The following is an 18,365-nucleotide window of genomic DNA, read 5'->3' as shown; positions in this document are numbered from 1 at the left end:
TCTTTATTTTATTCTACTATAGTTGTAGTATACTCTAAAAAAGTCCTTTTATTATAATTGTATTTTTCATTCCTAATTGGTCGTGGCCTTGTAAACATATACATACTCTAACTCTATATTGACCCATGTCTAGATTGGTTGGCATTTATCTATATAGGTAGTACCTCGAGTCCGTTAATGTGCATGTTTTTATTAATGTCAGCTATAAACAATGTTTTTGCCCCACATCTGGGAACGTAATTTTTGATCGGTACAATTTAGATTAGAAGTCCATTTTCATCATGCTACACGCCTGTAAACAACATTCAGATTAATATACAAACACTCTCCAATTATCACACCTTAATTATGTTGCCTCCTAATTGTGTGGACAAGAAGGGGTATGTGGTTGTAAAAACGGGCGTTTGAGACATTTACAGTGCATGCATCCAAATATGTGGCCAAAAGATCAACTATATGTACTATTTACATGCTACATGATATACTGGCTGTGAAATTATGATATCAAACAATCTAAAACATATGGAAATTTGCTCTTGGTGGGGCACGTACCCAAACTAAGACCAACTGTACACAGTTAATTCACACGATCTGTTTGACTATTGTTGGTGTACTTTGCACAATGCCATTTAACACTGATTATGCGAACGTTATTATATTTAAGTAACATGGTTCATCAGAATGATATATCAGCTTATAATACAATGCCGTAATTTGTCAATAGACACCTAATCAAATATAACACGACACCGAAGCAAATTTACACAGGTGGAAGATTCCTGCGTTGGTAGCTGTGGAGTGTATTTAAGTATACGCTTAAAGAAAGCAAGATGTAACCCAAGCCGAAAGTAGCAAATTCATATTGGACTGCATCGGTATTCACCAAATATAACGACAAAAGATCAATAAGCAGATGTATCAATCCCACCATAAACAGCTGTGTTTTATTCATTTGCGTGCAAAGGCATCACTGCTACAACTGTGATACGGCAAGTATTTTTGGAGTTATATCGTATTGTTGATATTTTATTGACCTTCGAATATTTTGGTGACTTGTCCAATTAAATGCAAACACCAATGCATAATGTCGCTAAACATTAACTAATGGAGATATAAACAAACAAAATGCAAAAATAAGATGCAGTGAGAAACATATAGGGATGATTATTGTTATGAACGAGATTGCGATGAAAATCGTTTGGCGTATCAACAAGTGATTCTGTATCAGTTGTTATGGAGACACATACGGTGGATAATATCTTCCGTTTTAGGATTTGTGGTCTGGGCATGATTAATGCCATAATAAACATGGTATATGCACATGCGATACTAGGAGATCTATACCACACAGAGTTGTTAAATGTGACCAAATCTACGTTATGTTTTATTTACATTTAAATATCAACCTGGCTTGACGACGGAAAGTGATTACTACATAATTATGAGCCATGTTAATGCGAAAATAAACTATTCAGTTAAACATTTCGTATCGTTTGATACAAAAGGAATACGTCTAGTGAGTGTCCGAGATAAACTATTTGCATAGCAAAGCGAGTTATTGTATGAAATCATATTTCATATGGATTGTTTCCAAACGTATACGCTTGTGTTCACTAGCAGCATAACATCGATGATTATATTTACACGTTAACCTAACTTGTACAATACTTTATCGCGATGTTCATCCAGTTGATGCTGTGTCATGCGGGTACGACATCGAACTTGTAAAATAAATATACGCAATAATTTATCCACGTAAGTAATGCGGCTGGACGCATATTTTAAAACATAGCGTATTTAATATACACCTCCGTTTGAACAAGGGCACGCTTGCAAAGGAATACAAGGCGGCGATTTCATATATGCTTCTGTGTGTGGTATTGGTTAATTCCACCTTGTGTGGCGTATCTGTTTTTGTGGTGTCATAACGAAACACTTTACACGAAAGAAAAAAAAAACAAAAAACGCTAATTTCGCACATGCTGTCATAAATCGAGGGATTCAAGTTTTGGAGAAACAGGGTTCAGGAACAATATTGACTAAACGATAATTACTGTTTGTATAAATGAAGGTATTCTGAAAACCACGGGGCACATCCGTCTCCTAATTTTGCCACAGAAGGGAATTTGTTTAGGTATGAATATTAAGACCATACTGAAAATGTGCACAACAAATTTTCAACCAGTTATTCAAAATGACCAAATATTTGGTTCCTTTCCTTCATTTTCTAGAGATGAATGTGACCCATATCCCGTGTACAGTTCAAGGCTTTACAAATTGCTTTAAATACTGAACAAAATGAACAGGAATGACCTCTTATACATATACAGGAGAATTGTGCAGTCCTGAACCACAATCCGCATCATATTCACTACATAATACCTGACGATCTTCGTTAAACAATTTCAATGTTATTTATAAACACCCACATTTATATGTGTGTTCGACTTGTCAAACAAGAGGTCGAGAGTTCGAAACTCATTTAGTCCGAATCTTCCTTTTCTAATTTATTTTTACCTTTATAATTATGTTGTGTTTAAACTTTGTTTTAACTCGTAAATCCTATTTGTTTCATTTAAAAAAAAATACTTTTCTTTCATTTTTGTGGTAGAACCTTCTTTTATGACTCCCGTCTGTCAAACAATATACACGAATTCGAAACTTGCAGCATCCCAGTTTTGCTATAATTGTTATTTTTTTAAAAATATTGTATTCTTAAACTTTTTTAAATTCGCTCATCCCAATTTTCCTCTACGTTTTCACTTTTTATTTCTACGTAGAAAAGTTATTCTGTACCAAAGTCTGCAAATCAAGAAGTCGCGAGTTATAGGCTCTCAGCATGAGAATTTGTTTATTTATATTGAATCATTCCTTTAATCAAACGCATCCCTTTTATCTTTAAATTAGTTTTCGTTTACTTGTTAAATTTAATGTAGAAACTTCCTGTATGACTCCCGCCTGCAAAACGTGAATTTGCGAGTTCAAACTCGCTGCATCCCGTTTTTTTAAAACTATCTTTTATGACTGAACCTCTTAATAAAGTCATCATCCAAATTTGTTATTTTGCTACTTTTTACTTTTTTATATCTTTCTTGGAATGATCGCTAGGTTTTAACCGTCTTTTTAATCTTCTATTTTCGATGTTCATGACAGCATGGAATTTTTACAAATATACTTATGATGATACAAATGGGGCTGATCTGAGGTCAAATATGGGCAAGAATATGACACTCTTGAAAAATGTGTCCTTGTTACTTCTGAAAGAATTGTAATATTGTGATATGGATGCCACCAAAATACATCTTAAGAGGGGCTATGGGTGGTCAAGTGTTCTAAAGCACTCTCTGTTACTGATCACTGCTATCTCCCCTCCGTCCACGTGGATTCTAGTCCTTGACATGACCAATGAGGGTATGTGAGAAGGCTTGCAATTAGCATCCAGTGGGTTGTTGGTTTTTACCGGATTTTTATCTTCTGTTGTACCTCCTCCACCAGTTATAGTAGCCATCATGTATAGCATATCTTGCGCTGAGGAATGACGTTAACCCAACGCAACAAAAACAAAAATAACTGACCATATTTACATCGTCCAACATGAAAGGTTTATGTAGCGAGTCGTATTTATAATTGAAATACATACTTAGTTCTCATCATCTTTGCTATGTCGTGATAAACTCAACGACTTCTCTTAAAGGTGACGTAAATAATATCCTTTTGGAGCTACACATTTTGTTATATAGACTCTTGCCTATGGACGTAATAATGGTAGCAGTGGTTTTCATATGTTTTTTTAAATATAAGAAATTTGTTTAGATCTACAGTAGTTGAAAGTTTGCACTTGTCTGAATATTTTCAGCGTTTTTCTTTAAATCGTTGATTTCGTTTATTTAAAAACAGTCACATTTATATTTGCTATTTTATCCAAGACCATTTTCACATTATTTCTTAGATAGTGTTCGTCACAATAACACATCTAATTAATTTGAATCATTTGAATATATAACTAATAGTACATACAGTGTCCGCTCATACGTTTAGTTTTATTTAATCATGTTAATTTTATTTAGTTATTTAAGCTTTGAGTGGTCACCGTTGATATATTTGTTAATCCCATAATGCCTCGGTACTGCAAACGTGTACTTTAGTTTTAAAGAAACATCTGTCGAATGACAGTAATAAATGTTAACATATATTCGGATTGTGTTTGCATTAGTGCTTTTGATTCTGTAACATTTTGTTACAGTTACATCTGGTGCATTAAGACCATTCTATTTATACATAACATTATTCTTCAGTCTTTAAATTCAGTCGAATTAACTGCTGTAATTTATCTTGATTTCACGGCAAATATATATTTTATGTTTATTTATTTTATCTGGTTGGAAAATTACAACGAATTCTGAAGATTGATTTGCGGGTTTAGAGTGCTATGCTTCTCAAATTACACTAGTCGTCTTAGATCGATAATCGATATATACAGTGCTTAATTGCATGCGATTATGCTAAATTGTATCGTTAGAGGTTTCACTTCTTGTCTCTTTTTGTTATGACTATATGGTCACAAACTTAATTAATAAAAAAGACGCAAAACTTACAAGTGTTATAAAACCTAACAAATAATTTAATTATCTAAGTTAGATATAAAAAATATGAAAGGAACTTTTATTATTATGAAGGGAATCCAAGCTTGTCCTTATAAAGTTCTATGACAATGAAACTTTCTTAATAGATTTCAAAACGGGCAAATTACTGGTCCTCCAATAACGGTGACATCGTCAAAATGGCGTAGTAAAGAATTATTTCGAAAAATTATAACAGCTCCAAAATAACACAATAGTCCAAATAATTTGCAATTATTATCATCACTGAATAGTCTAAACAAATGTTATTCATCTAGATAAATATCCAAGTACAATAAAAAACAATGCTTCAGATTTCCATCAGAATCATAAGAAGTGTGGATGACAAAAAAGTCAGAATGTAGCTGAATCCTTGATATTCTGTTTATATGCACTGTATATTGCAACCATACTTTGTAATAGACCCCATGTGACCGCATACAGTATTGATTTTAATGAAGAAAGCTTGACCTCATGCACATAATGGAAAACCAAACTATTATTATAGAAACTTCCATATCCGATCAGTCACTGAGAAATTACACCATAGGCGCCATTTTAAGTCTTATTATAACGATTATTATTATTAATTGTCAATAAGTACGCAGACATATATGTTATAGATCCTAGTGAATTTGCGCTCTTAACAGAGCCTGGTTACGTTCAATGTATAAAAAAGATATTCTATAAAGTTTACAACCATGCAAATAACGATACACAACACTTACTACTTTACTACTGCCACACTCATTTGATGATTGAGCCTTTCGTTTCATATAACTAATCTGTTAATACGTCATGCGATTACAAGGTATTCTGGCTCGATGAAAGCAGGGGACCGAAATAAATATCGATATCATGATAGGCCGTGATCTGCGCATATGTCATAGTATCATAACCATTCTTCTAATCGTAATGGTACAAAATTGAGACTGTTCAAAGCTAACTTAGCGGATAGTATATTGCATGTAGCCTTTCTTAATCATAATGTCAAGCATTCGTGCCTGACATCTTGTTTTGTAATAGGAATTACCAAGTGCTATACGTATCCTCTCCAATATTTATCTCATGTAAATCTATGCCCAACAAAAACGAAAATGAAAGTTACAGCTTTGCCAAGATGATGCAAATAAACGTTGCCTAACACTTCTAGAGAAATGTATCCAGAATAGTCAGAAAACTCTTATGGTAAGTTGAACTGTTATGAAATGTTTAACTCATTTCCGTTGTCCTTTCTTCTAATATTCAAATATCCACTGAGGATTATCTGCTTCAGATCGTATCAAGGGAGCAATAGGCACTTAATTAGAACAGTATCGTCGTTGCATAATGTATTACTTATTCATTTTCCTTGATGATAATATCAAAGAAACCTGATTTTCTAATCGGTTTCTCATAAGAAGATCCACAAAGCACACACAAAAACACTTCCGCATCTACATTATATAAATCTGTGCTTTCATCCATGTTTTTCTTCCCTTTATTAAAATGACATCAACGTAACGGAATTTATTATTTCTGATATCCTGTAGAGAGGGAGATACTCCATGTATTTGCACCAAAGCAAAATCTTTAATTATATAAACTAATAAAGTATTGAAGAAATATCATGGATTTGTAAAACAACATGACAGCTAAAGTCTTCGAAACAATGGGCAAATGAGCATCTCTAAAAACATTATACTATTATGAAACAAATATTCGTGCTCTCTTCCAAATTTCCCGAGCCCACCTTATCACATCCACGGTACCTTTCTATTTTATCTGTACGCATGTCTATTGACAGATTGGCGACTTGATAATTGCATGCGCAGTTTGAGGATGAATGCAGTGAAACGAGAAGAAATATCAAACTGCAGAAAGGCTACATTTGATCATGAGTTGTCCCACGTTTTATTTGTTTCTGTGATCAGCAGCGCACTGTACGTTTTGCCCAAAGAAGTAAAAGTACTAAATGGCTTAACGATGTACGGCTTGTTGATTTATATCTCTGTAGGAGACGAAAAAACAGAAAAATGAAGTTCAGAGATTTATATACGGGCAATCTTTACACTAGGTTAATTAAAACGTCATATATACTAGATTATGTTTGTTCATGTAATGACTTACAATGTGTAAACTATACTGTATTTCCAATTACGAATATGTGCATTCGTGTTTACTCAATTATTTTTTGATCAAACAAGCAGAAGTTATGTCATGTTATCTATTTATTTATTCCTTTTTATCAGGAAGAAAGAAAGAAAATAGAAAGAGTAAGTAAAATTATTGCCAGTTTCAGTAAATAAGTAAACATATTGCATTTCATGAAGTTATTGCATCATTTCTAAGATTCATATATTTATGAAAAATAAGTATTCTCCCAATTTATATCAACATTTACAACTTAACATTCAAAAATTTCCAGATCGTTGTCTAGTTTATATTTTTTCTATATCGCACATTTAGTGCTTTCGTAGGAAAAATAATTAACATAATTTTTCGATAAATACGAACAAACAGCCACTTTGTATGGATTAACACAATAAACGTTCGTTTTAAGATATGCTTATTATAATTTTGCATTGTCTGCAAAGCTGTCCGTCCTGTTAATATACTGACTGACATAGCAATAATATTACAAGCATTTATATATTGTAATTAACATAGTTTTGTCCAAATAAACGATGTTAATAGATTTGCCAACTATTCTTCATAATTTATGGCGACAAGAAGAAAAATGTGATCGTCACAAATGTTTCAATGTCGTGTCTTGGATTTTTGCTTACGGGCAAATTTTTATCATCATATTCATTAAAATATGCGATATGCGTAGCATGAATATATCATATTCTCTTCGTTATTAAAATTGCAATGTGTGAACTTGTGTGACCTCAGTAGGTGTTCAGGCTGTAATTGAGATATGCATCAAAACATTGAAAAAAAAAAACAATAAATCAAGCTTTAGTTCATGCTTAGACCGTTGATGACCCCGGTTGATTAGCATAGGTTGCTGTAGCCAATGACAAACATATGCACATCTGATTGATGTCCCCGCGCAAATTGATAGAACGATTAATTGAGCAAAAGTAACCTTTTACCATCAGTGGATGTATCATATAATTTAGTTATGCTATAGAAATAAATAATATATAAACTTATGTTCCTTTCTTTGTAAGTGTGGGCCTAAATATGTCAGTTGTATCTATACAATTACGTGTAATTTGTGTAACATAAAACGTATTTCTTCAAGAATAAAGTTAAAGAGAATCGTCCAAATAGTGATATTTACGCATGACACAACCTGTCGTAGACTAGGTTAAATGTCAGATCTTGTGGAATACTGAGACAAAGTAGCGACAAACGTTGTAAGAGTATTTCGCGCAAGCTTTTGTCTCTCCTTTTTGAGACCTAATAACCGACGCTTGTTTTCCCGTTTATGATATCACATTTGCTTTATTTTTTCAGGAAGAAAAACAAATACAAATATATGTAAGTATTAGTATATCTACTTTCACTCATTAAAGAGTAAGTTGTGTGTTTCATATAGTTCTTATTTGATTATTAAGACACATCTAGTCATTGAAATATGTATTCAACAAATGTAAGACATTCTTTTCTACTAAATAGAAAGCTATAGTTTATTCCTAATGCCCCTTCTTCTTATTTCGGATGAAATATAAATAAGATTATTCAGATCACATTGGGTTATTAAAATGGTTTAGATTAGCATGTAATAAATGTGTATTATGTTTGATTCAAACTATACATGAATAAGTTCATAAAAGAGCTTTATATTTTCCACAGAAACGAAGACGTAAATGCTTAATGCAAACATGAAAAACCCAATAGAAAGCGCATACATTATTTAAAGTATCCTCTCCATTATTGAAGAAACGATGGGCGTTTCGCCATTATTGTCAGAACAGTGATAGTAATACCATGCAAGGTGTTGTGCTGTGTTTCCCAGATATTTAAGACTCGAAGCCAGCAAATTAGATTATATTTTTCAGCTTCCTCGCTTTTGTATCGTTTATTAACCAGTAGTTATCTTTTTGCATTATGTTTATGTTATGTTGGTATAAATACCCCAGGACAATATATTTGTCATAGTGACCTAACTTACTATTGTAAGCCACTTCTACGGGTGCTATACACTAACTTGTTGTCGTGCACCAAAATAGTACTCTACGTCGAGGATTGTCATGAACCTTTACACAAACACACATACAAACATATCGTGAGTGTATTAGTTGTAGATGAAAAGGGAGCTGTTCGGACATATAAGATAGCAACCACAGCAGCCATCTTGAAAATCATGTTATCGCTATTCCATCTGAGTAGATGATGATATCAGTATGGGGTAGTCACGATATCGAATGTGGCCATATTGAAAATATTGGTATCGCAATTCCTCCTGATTAGATGGTCATATCAGTATGGAGTATTCACGATATCGAATATCCAATAGAAAGACTATCAAAAAGCCAATAGAAGGCGCATACCTTTTCTAAAGTTTTCTCTCCATTAATGAAGAAACGATTCACATGTCTCCGTTATTATCATGACTGTGAATTACACCTTGCAAGCTGTGATGCTGTATTTCCAAAATATTTCAATCTCATAGATTGTAAATTAGGTTTGAATTTACTTCAACTTCATCGCAGTTGTATTGTTTATTAAGCAACGAGTATCGGTTTGCTTTATGTTTACGTTTTGTTGGTATAAATACCCCATGGAAATATACTTGTCAGAATGACACAGCTTACTGTTGTAAGACACTTATGTGAGTGGTATAAACTAACCGCTCTGTTGTAGACCAGCAGAGCGTATGGGTTGTTATTTTGTCCATTGTTCGTCCGTCTGCTAGCACAATGTTGTATCCTTGTACACTACGTGGAGGATTGTCATACATCGTTGCACCCCCACCCACCCGTAGCAAGTTTAGTTAGTCCTAGATGAAAATGGTGCTGCTCGGACATATAATATGGCTACCAGAGCAGAAATCTTCAAAATCATGTTATCGCTATTCAACCTGATTAGATGATCATATCAGTATGGGGTATTCACGATATAGAATATGGCCATATTACAAATCATGTTGTTGCTATTCCTCCTGAGTAGATGGTCTTATTAGTATGGGGCTTTCACAATATCGAATATGGCCATATTGAAATTTTTGTTAGCACTATTCCTCATGTGTAAGCTGATCACATCAGTATGGGTTATTTACGATATCGAATATGGCCATATTAATATTAGTGTTATCGCCACTCCTCCTCCATGCAATAGATGAATATTATTCCAGAGTTAAGCAATACAGCTTATACAGGAAGGTACGTGTAAGCTCAAAAATAAATTGACATTCAATGTGAGGTACCATTTGCCTGAATAATACAAAGACTGTTTATATGGCTTGTGCAAACGAGTTTATAAATCGTTACAATTCCATCATTACATCATTATAAGTTACTTAGTAGACACACAGCGAGTAAAATGTAACATTTGACAACAATGACTGATATATATATATATATATATATATATATATATATATATATATATATATATATATATATATATATATATATATTCCCATTACTGGATCTATAACATGGATACAAATAAATATATGATGAATAATGGACAGGTTTCTCGAATATTAAACGATCTTATCAAAGTTTCGTTCATGCCACAACAACACCGTAACGATCAAGAGACCATACATTTTATACCAAAGACGATGCTGGAATCAAACATCATAACAATTGTACTGGAATGTAGTCAAACGACACTAGCCACAGCAAACAAATTATATTCTGTGACGGTGTATAACAATTTAAAGCTGCACGGACTATTTTACAATTTCAGAGATTGCATATGAAATGTGGGAAGTTTATTCATCGTTTCGAATATGACGTTTATTTATTTCTACTGGGAAGAACGGAAAATAACATTATTATGAACCAAAAGATGTTGCATCTACTTTCACAAACTCATTATAAAGTATGCATTTGATAGAGCTATAATATCCAAACACCTACATTGATTACAAAATACATATTGAAACTACCTACGAGAAGTATATTTAACTGTTTCTATAACCACAAATATTGTTCTTTTAGCGCTTGATGTGGCCAAGAGTAAGTATAAATTTGATCACGTTATGCTTTATATAATATATATTACTCAATGTTAATTGTTACTGAATGACTGATTATAAAGTTGTCAATTCATATATTATTTATCATTTAATTTATCTAGTTTTTTGAGGTTAAGATATCAGCGACACTATCTCATAACATTATGATATATATCGTATTGTTGTTTTTCTTTAGCTTATAACGAAGTTTACTTTTCGATAACACTGTAACACATAATGCATTTGATACTAAAGGTACGTGTATGATACACAGTAAAGAAGACGTACACTAATATTACTATAATGCGAGTATGCTCATAAGATACGTCCAGTCAGACTTTGCAAGCTTATTGTTCAAGTACCATTGCAAACGATAACGCTGTACTCCCAGACATTTAAAAGTTCAAGTTTCCAACGGCTGCAGACTTGTTTGTTTTATTCTTCCGCTCGGTCAAGTTGGCAATAACTCATTCATTGAAATGACTGCAAATATATATATATATATATATATATATATATATATATATATATATATATATATATATATATATATATATATATATATATATATATATATATATATATATATATATATATATATATATGTATATATATATATGTATGTATATATATATATATGTATATGTATATATATATATATATATATATATATATATATATATATATATATATATATATATATATATATATATATATATATATATATATCTTTATTTTTTATATATAGACTTGTCTGTTTTAATCTTCTAACCGGTTGTGTTGGCTATAAATCATTTATTATTTTCACGCATTGATTCTGTTCTAAAGAAGGAAGCATGGTCGTATGTTTTCTTTAATTCCTTAATATCACCAACAATATTGAAATATGACACCAAATTAATTAAAAACGATATTCCATCTAGGTACAATAGCCAGTAAATAAAGTCTATTGTTATCCTTTTTATTAAGATAACCATGAAACAATGTGAGATTTTTTTAAGGATAATTGCATGGTTCTGTTGAGAAATATCCATATGCATGTATGTATGTACGTTTGTATGTATGTATGTATGTATGTATGTATGTATGTATGTATGTATGCATGTATGCATGTTTTTTCTGCTCAACTGAGATTCCATAAAGTTAATTAAGCACCAAATAAATCATCATCTTGAAACAGAACACATAATTTGCTATGTTACTTAAATAGTAGTACTTAGTCAACTTACGCATTTACAATTAGAGACATAGAATCAAATATATATGACAAGGCAAGAGTAGAGCGAGATATTAAACTTTATATGAATAAGCGACTGTGTACAGTTATTTGGTGCTGCTGATGTGACAAATGAGATACGTACATATTGTATTTGTAAATGTAGTGTTAGATATAATTTTAACGACAATTCTGCTATAAGTATTCCTAATGCGAAAGACATATACATACATGCAGCCATGCAAAACTGGCGTGAGAAAATGTAAATATTTCGAAAGTCCAATAAACATGGAGTAACACAATATCTTTTTGTAATATCAAGTTTTGTAATATAATTTTGGAATAGTAAAGTCACCCATTGTACTGCATTCATGTGTCACTCTAAGTACATTGAACCTAAATTAATAGGGGAGAACAAGTTGGAGGAAGTTTTTGCCGACCGACGATGTAAATTTCCTGTACCTCCTTCCCCCGGCTTTTAGATGTTTAACGGTACCCGACACAATTGCTTCGCTGTTCATCTCGAAGACACTTCATGCCTTTGCTCTCACTTCAGTTGATCACTCCAGATTTCGGTTAAGTCTTCTAGAACTGTAAATTTTGGAGCGTGTTTTTCCACTTATGTGCACGCTTTTGTAATGTGGAACTGAAAATGTGACAGATGAAGCTATGGAGCTCTCGATGCTTCGAATTGTTCAGTCGTACACTGGTATTGCTTCGATTGTTTCAGTTAGGAAATGCGTCTCGAATCCGATTAAAGCGACGATTATGTGATAAATCGTTCCTCTAAAAAATGACGAAGGATTTCCAACCAAGCAATTGGTCGCGTAATTCCATAAACCTGTACCGTTGACTGTAGCACCAGCGTCATTATTCTCGTATCTTGGAATAGACTAAAGCTCATCGACGGAATACGATACCGAAACATATGCGTATGAAAAAGGACTTGCAAACCCTATTTTGTTTTAATTTATTAGTCTCTGGACAATACCGTTTCGTGCAGGACAAACTTTCGAGATGTGTCCACTCCTTGATACTTAACCTTGCTTTTCTTACTATGAGCACCCTTTTCGGACTATAAGCATCCCTCCATAAAATAACTGGGCTTATTGTGGTCTAACTGTATTTTGTCTGTACATTAATTAACTGAGTGTTTGTATGTTATATCTCATTATTGCTAAACATCTGAGTTTTAAGAACATAGTCTGCTTTCATAGCTATGTCACAGATATTTGTGATGAATATTTCCATCAGAAAGCGGTACTGCTCTTTAAAGCAAGTGGTCAAGAAATTGGTCTCTGAGTAAATCAATTAGTGAGCTCTGAATTCTGTTCTACCTTTCTGCAAATAATCCATCGTTATGGATGCGTACCCTCGCTACTGACCTATCGTGTGAATGTGTTCATGTTCTAGATTGCGTTATATTTAAAGGTTTGCGCGAAACCTATTGTCGGTTTTCTCGAATAGTTTGCGTTGTTTCACCAATAATCTAAGGAACAATTGAAAATGCTCTTAAAACACGATTGTATGGTAATAATGATGCATGTTCTCAAGTGACAGTCGATTTCCTGGTGCCTCTTATTAAAGTTCCATAATTAAATGAAACTTATACAATATTTACTAGACAGTGTAACGATAATTATCTTGATCCGAAAGGGTTATCCGAAAGGGTTATGACTTGATCGAAAGGGTTATGTTGCTACGTCATTTTCTGACTATCGATAATACAAGAGAAAATATAGTAAGATTGCAGTTTTATATAATTTGATGAATATTTTGAAATATTGGTTTGCTTCTATTTTTTAGCGTTACATACATATCATCGAAATTAGAATTTTTGATGAATTATTGAAAGTTGATTTACCTTGAATCAAAAGATTTGAACTCCTTGATGGTTTAGTTTTCTCTTGGACAATTGGAGCAGATATGAATTAAATTAGGTTTTCTTCATACAATATATCTCTGTCTGAATCATGCTTAGTTATATCATTTAGCTTTTAAAAGGCTGACGAAAGTGCGTAAGTAGTTACTAAAAGATGTGACAAATTAATATAATGCTGTTACATAGAATTAAGAATAAAGAAATTAATGACATAGCATAAATTGTATTAGGTAAACTAATTTGGAGCAATATATATTATAAATCACATTTCGTTGTTAAACATGCAAATGTACTCCTACTAAACGTTTACGATTAATATGGCTGTCGAATGTCGGATATTCAAAAATGTGTAAACGGTTGAAATTTAGTAAATTTATGGTAGGCACAGAATCTCATAAAGATGCACTTGTTTATCGCATTTTTATACATTCTACCTAGATTCTCATCTTTAATTTATAGCATCCTGTGAAAACATTTCATTTGGGATCACTAATATATTTATTTCAATATTTCAATAAATATATTCTCGATCATATGGCATCTTTATTACTATTGACTACATAGAAGTGATAAAAGTGAGGTAGAAACTTAAATTACTGTTAACTGCATTTCTAGTGTGATATTTTATTGATAAATAAGTGTTCCCCCTATCAATTGCTTTCGTGCAAACGCGCCTGTATGTGCCTTTCTGGTGACTATTATCGTAAATTCAATATGTTATAGTGTGAGCCTCGTATTTTTATTCATATTGTCAGTTTATCTTTCTTTAATGAAAGTCAAACTGACGTCAACGAAAAAATCGATAACTTATATGTTGTCTGTTTTGGGAATATATGACGGTTCTATACAATGATATTTTTTTTTCAGCAGCTAAATATTACCATTATATCCTTGAATGTATCGTAATGTTTTCAATGTAAATCAATGTTTATCGCCATTTTGATGAACAAATTATTCACATTTTGGTCATTACGAACTCAAATAAAACCCCAATATATTGTTGTCGCTAAATTTTACATTCATTGGGAACCAGTATTGACAAGAGAAACTCGGTTGTTCGTCATTTTATGTTTTTTGATAGTTGGACTGCTTTTATTTGTCATATCAATAATACCGTGATACAAAAATACACTATATTCCCCTGAACCCAATTATGATTCTGGTAGAACTTGAATAACAATGTTTGCAGGCACTTTAAGTAAACTATATAATCGACAGCCAATGAAAGACATTCAAATCTGAAAACAATGCCAGAGAGTGTTTCGTTGAAAAGCCTCACCATGATGAGAGGATACAACATCGATATATAATTTGCGTCTGTGTTGTGAGTTCCCGATAAGGTGAAGATTTCATATCTCATTATTTCCAGTGATTGATGAATGCATACATTTAGCGACAAGAGCAGTATTTCCTTCCGTTTGAAAATAATGCCTGGTGTAGTAAATATTAATCATAAAAAATCTGTTGTAAATCAAGATTGCCCCATCCCAAATAAAAGCACATCTGCCAGTATAAAGAAAGGAGAGATGTATCATCAAAATTCTCCTTAAGGTTACTGATACATAACAAGGGCAATTACCTCAACATCCGTAATGTCTGATAATGTTTATTCAGTCGTGTAGGAAATAAACGTATTAGGGACAGCTTGGTTCTGAAATTGTGTCTTCTTTTTTCTGTCTATATTTAGAATTAATGTACATTGTGATCATAGAGCCCAACGAACGAAAAGCCAAAAGAAAGACTCAATTAAAATAGGAAAGCCCAGTTTGTGACGAGAAATGAGATATATAAATTAATCCTTTTCATCATCTGTGCGTTGAACTTTATTGGAAAAATAGGGAAACACACTGTGTTAAGGAAACGGAAGAGAAAGCATTCTGGTTGTTTTGAATTCAGAATTCAGACAATAAATACTAGGTTGCTTTCTAGCCTTGTCGACCCAAGATGAAAGAAGCCAACTACTCATATTTCGATTACCTGTAGCATCCTTAGCAAGGGTCACTTTTGGAGGAATATTTACATCCATGTCTTCAAACTGGATAACAGTTTCGAGTACATGGTTTGGCTCGGTCATTTGTAGACTCTATGACTTCTTCTTTAGTGTTTTAGTCTTGCATTTTCACCCTATGCACATTATAATGGCTGCATATTTAAAAGGGAACATTGAAAGCAGAGTAACCCGTAGATGGCGAGTCTTTTTTATGTATATGTAAATTAAATAATTTCATGAAGGTAGAACATTATCGGACATATATTTGATAATCATAGACCAAATGTATCCCAATATCTTTAAACACAAAGGATCCTGTATTGAGATATTTAATGAAGCAATATTTAAAGCATCTTTCAGCATCTTTCAGCATAGTCAGTCATTGCCTTATAAAGCTAGTTGGTAATGGTCATTTGACCACTGGTCAAATTTTCCACGGTATGTTTATACGTTCTCATCCTTGGTGAGGGCTCTGAGGGATTTGCCAATCATAGCAGTCTTTAGACTAATATACTTTTTTATCATATTCGGGGCACTGTGATATGCCTATTATTGCAGTCTTTAGACTAAAAAGTTTTTCCATCCAAGCCAGGGCTCTTTGGGATTTATCTATTGTTGAAGTCTTTGTACAGCACACTAACATCTGTGAGCAAGTCACTTGGAGTTCCAAATACCCGCATCGGAATATACAACCATATCCGGGATTTAGGCATTCCTTTACCAGACCTGAACAAAGACAGCAATAATATACACACATCTTATTCTGTAGCTGGAACATGTTGTTATGCTTGCGGTATGGTTTGGTTTAAATATGTTGTGTGAAAACCTTTAATCTAGTAGCATTGAAGCTTGCTGTTAAAGAACATTGGCTAGAATTTGCCAGATCTAAATCCGAATTTTGTATTCCAGATCAAAACATAATGCTAAATAATATCATTAAATACAGAAGAATACATAATTTGTAGTTTGTTTTGATAATCTGCACGAAGACCGCCATCTTGGATCTCCAACCCTGGTATCAGTGTCCGTGGGATAGGCCCTATTTTAAGTGTTTACCGGAATGATCGATGATTTGAGGAATTTTGTAACACGTTGTAACATCCTTTGGTTAACTGTTTTAATGTGCGATATCTGACGCTGCATTTTGTACTTCGAAAACAAAAACACGTCCTACATTGTGCGCATGCGTTCTCTTTCTGGTTTGAATGAATTTGGCAAATACTGACAATAATGTATAATTAATATGTGTTCCACATATATGACCACTCCCACGTGCATAATCTATTGAGCGATGAAATCTTTGCCTTATATGCATTTGCTTACATTGGCCAAAGTTCCACATTAATGCATGCTACTTATGCAGGCGAATGATTATATACAGAACAGAAGGTACTTTAATTATTTCCCGATTATAAGACTTGCTAAGATCTTCATTTCGCCGTTACTGATGCGTATGTTTGACCCTATTTCTTTATTTTTGTTTTAAATTGCATATTAAATGTACACTTGCATAATTCGCATTTTGACTGAGATGTGAGCTTTGTCAAACAGAAAAATGGGAAAAACAGACATTCGATGTTATTGAATAAAACAGCGGAGCTTTTTCTTTGTGCTATATAAGTCTCCATATGTTCCTGTCGTTTGACATTTTGCTAAGCAATGGAATGACGAGAATGAACCATTAAAGTGGTTTTGTTTGCTAAAGAAACGTAACTGATAATGTGATGATCAATAATTAGACCACGCACAGTTTCATTCAGTTGAGTGGTTCATTCGTTTATCGTTAAGAGAAGAACCACGCAGTCAAGATATGGCCCTGACCTAGGCACTACTTATAACAGATTTATGCAGACTACTTCCCTACAAATAACTCATTACTTGTCACCCTATCGAACGAGTCTTTCATGATCGACCAGGACGTTCAGTGTACCCCAAGTCAGTACAACATGTAAAATAGCCCTCTTTGCCCATCTATAGTGAATGCGCTAGCGTTATCAAGGAACTTATCCTTGCGAGAAATATCACTGGCCATAAAATAGCGTATATCGTTTGTTACACAACGATACACAGTTACATTACGGCAGTTGTTTCTAAAACCCTATCGAAATGGGTCTTCAGTAGAGAGAAAACAATAATTTGTTCTTTCTATGTACTTTTCTCTAGGACTATATGACCGAAATTATAGTTATATACTGAGAAATATTCATTTTTAAATTGCTCTTCCTTCCATCCTTAAAGAGCGTTTGTCCCATGCATTAGTTCATTAATGAGATTCGGGGTTTTATTTGTCTCATACAGTTTTGTTAATAAAATTCACAAAATCGGTATACTGCTTGGAAAATCCGCAAAAAGTAAATCATCATCAGCAATACCGTCGTAACTGTACCTTTATCATTGGCATACCTAGTTTCACAGCTGAGGTCTGTTTAATATGAACTGTGTGAACGAATTTATCAAAGTTTGAATATGTTTCGTTTGCTGTGTTGTGTAAGGTCTGTTAGGTCAATCCGACTATATTTCTACTCAATCGGATAAGT

The 18,365-nt window shown here is 33.0% G+C and overlaps 1 protein-coding gene across 1 annotated transcript in view; it reads left to right on the top strand.

Annotated features, from left to right (window-relative positions):
- The window catches only part of LOC149774115 (E3 ubiquitin-protein ligase TRIM56-like), an 80,346-nt gene extending 73,439 nt beyond the window's left edge, over positions 1–6,907 (top strand). The window contains exon 4 of the mRNA XM_089945846.1: positions 6,851–6,907. Within this exon, the coding sequence (XP_089801972.1) occupies positions 6,851–6,907 (57 nt within the window). The remainder of the gene's footprint in view (positions 1–6,850) is intronic.
- Positions 6,908–18,365: the final 11,458 nt, after the last annotated feature.

This window comes from Sinohyriopsis cumingii, unplaced genomic scaffold, assembly GCF_028554795.1.
Source record: "Sinohyriopsis cumingii isolate HCF-2022 unplaced genomic scaffold, ASM2855479v2 utg000426l, whole genome shotgun sequence".
NCBI lineage: Eukaryota > Metazoa > Mollusca > Bivalvia > Unionida > Unionidae > Sinohyriopsis > Sinohyriopsis cumingii.
Note: the sequence above shows the minus strand (reverse complement) of the source record. Positions and strands in the feature narration are given on the sequence as shown.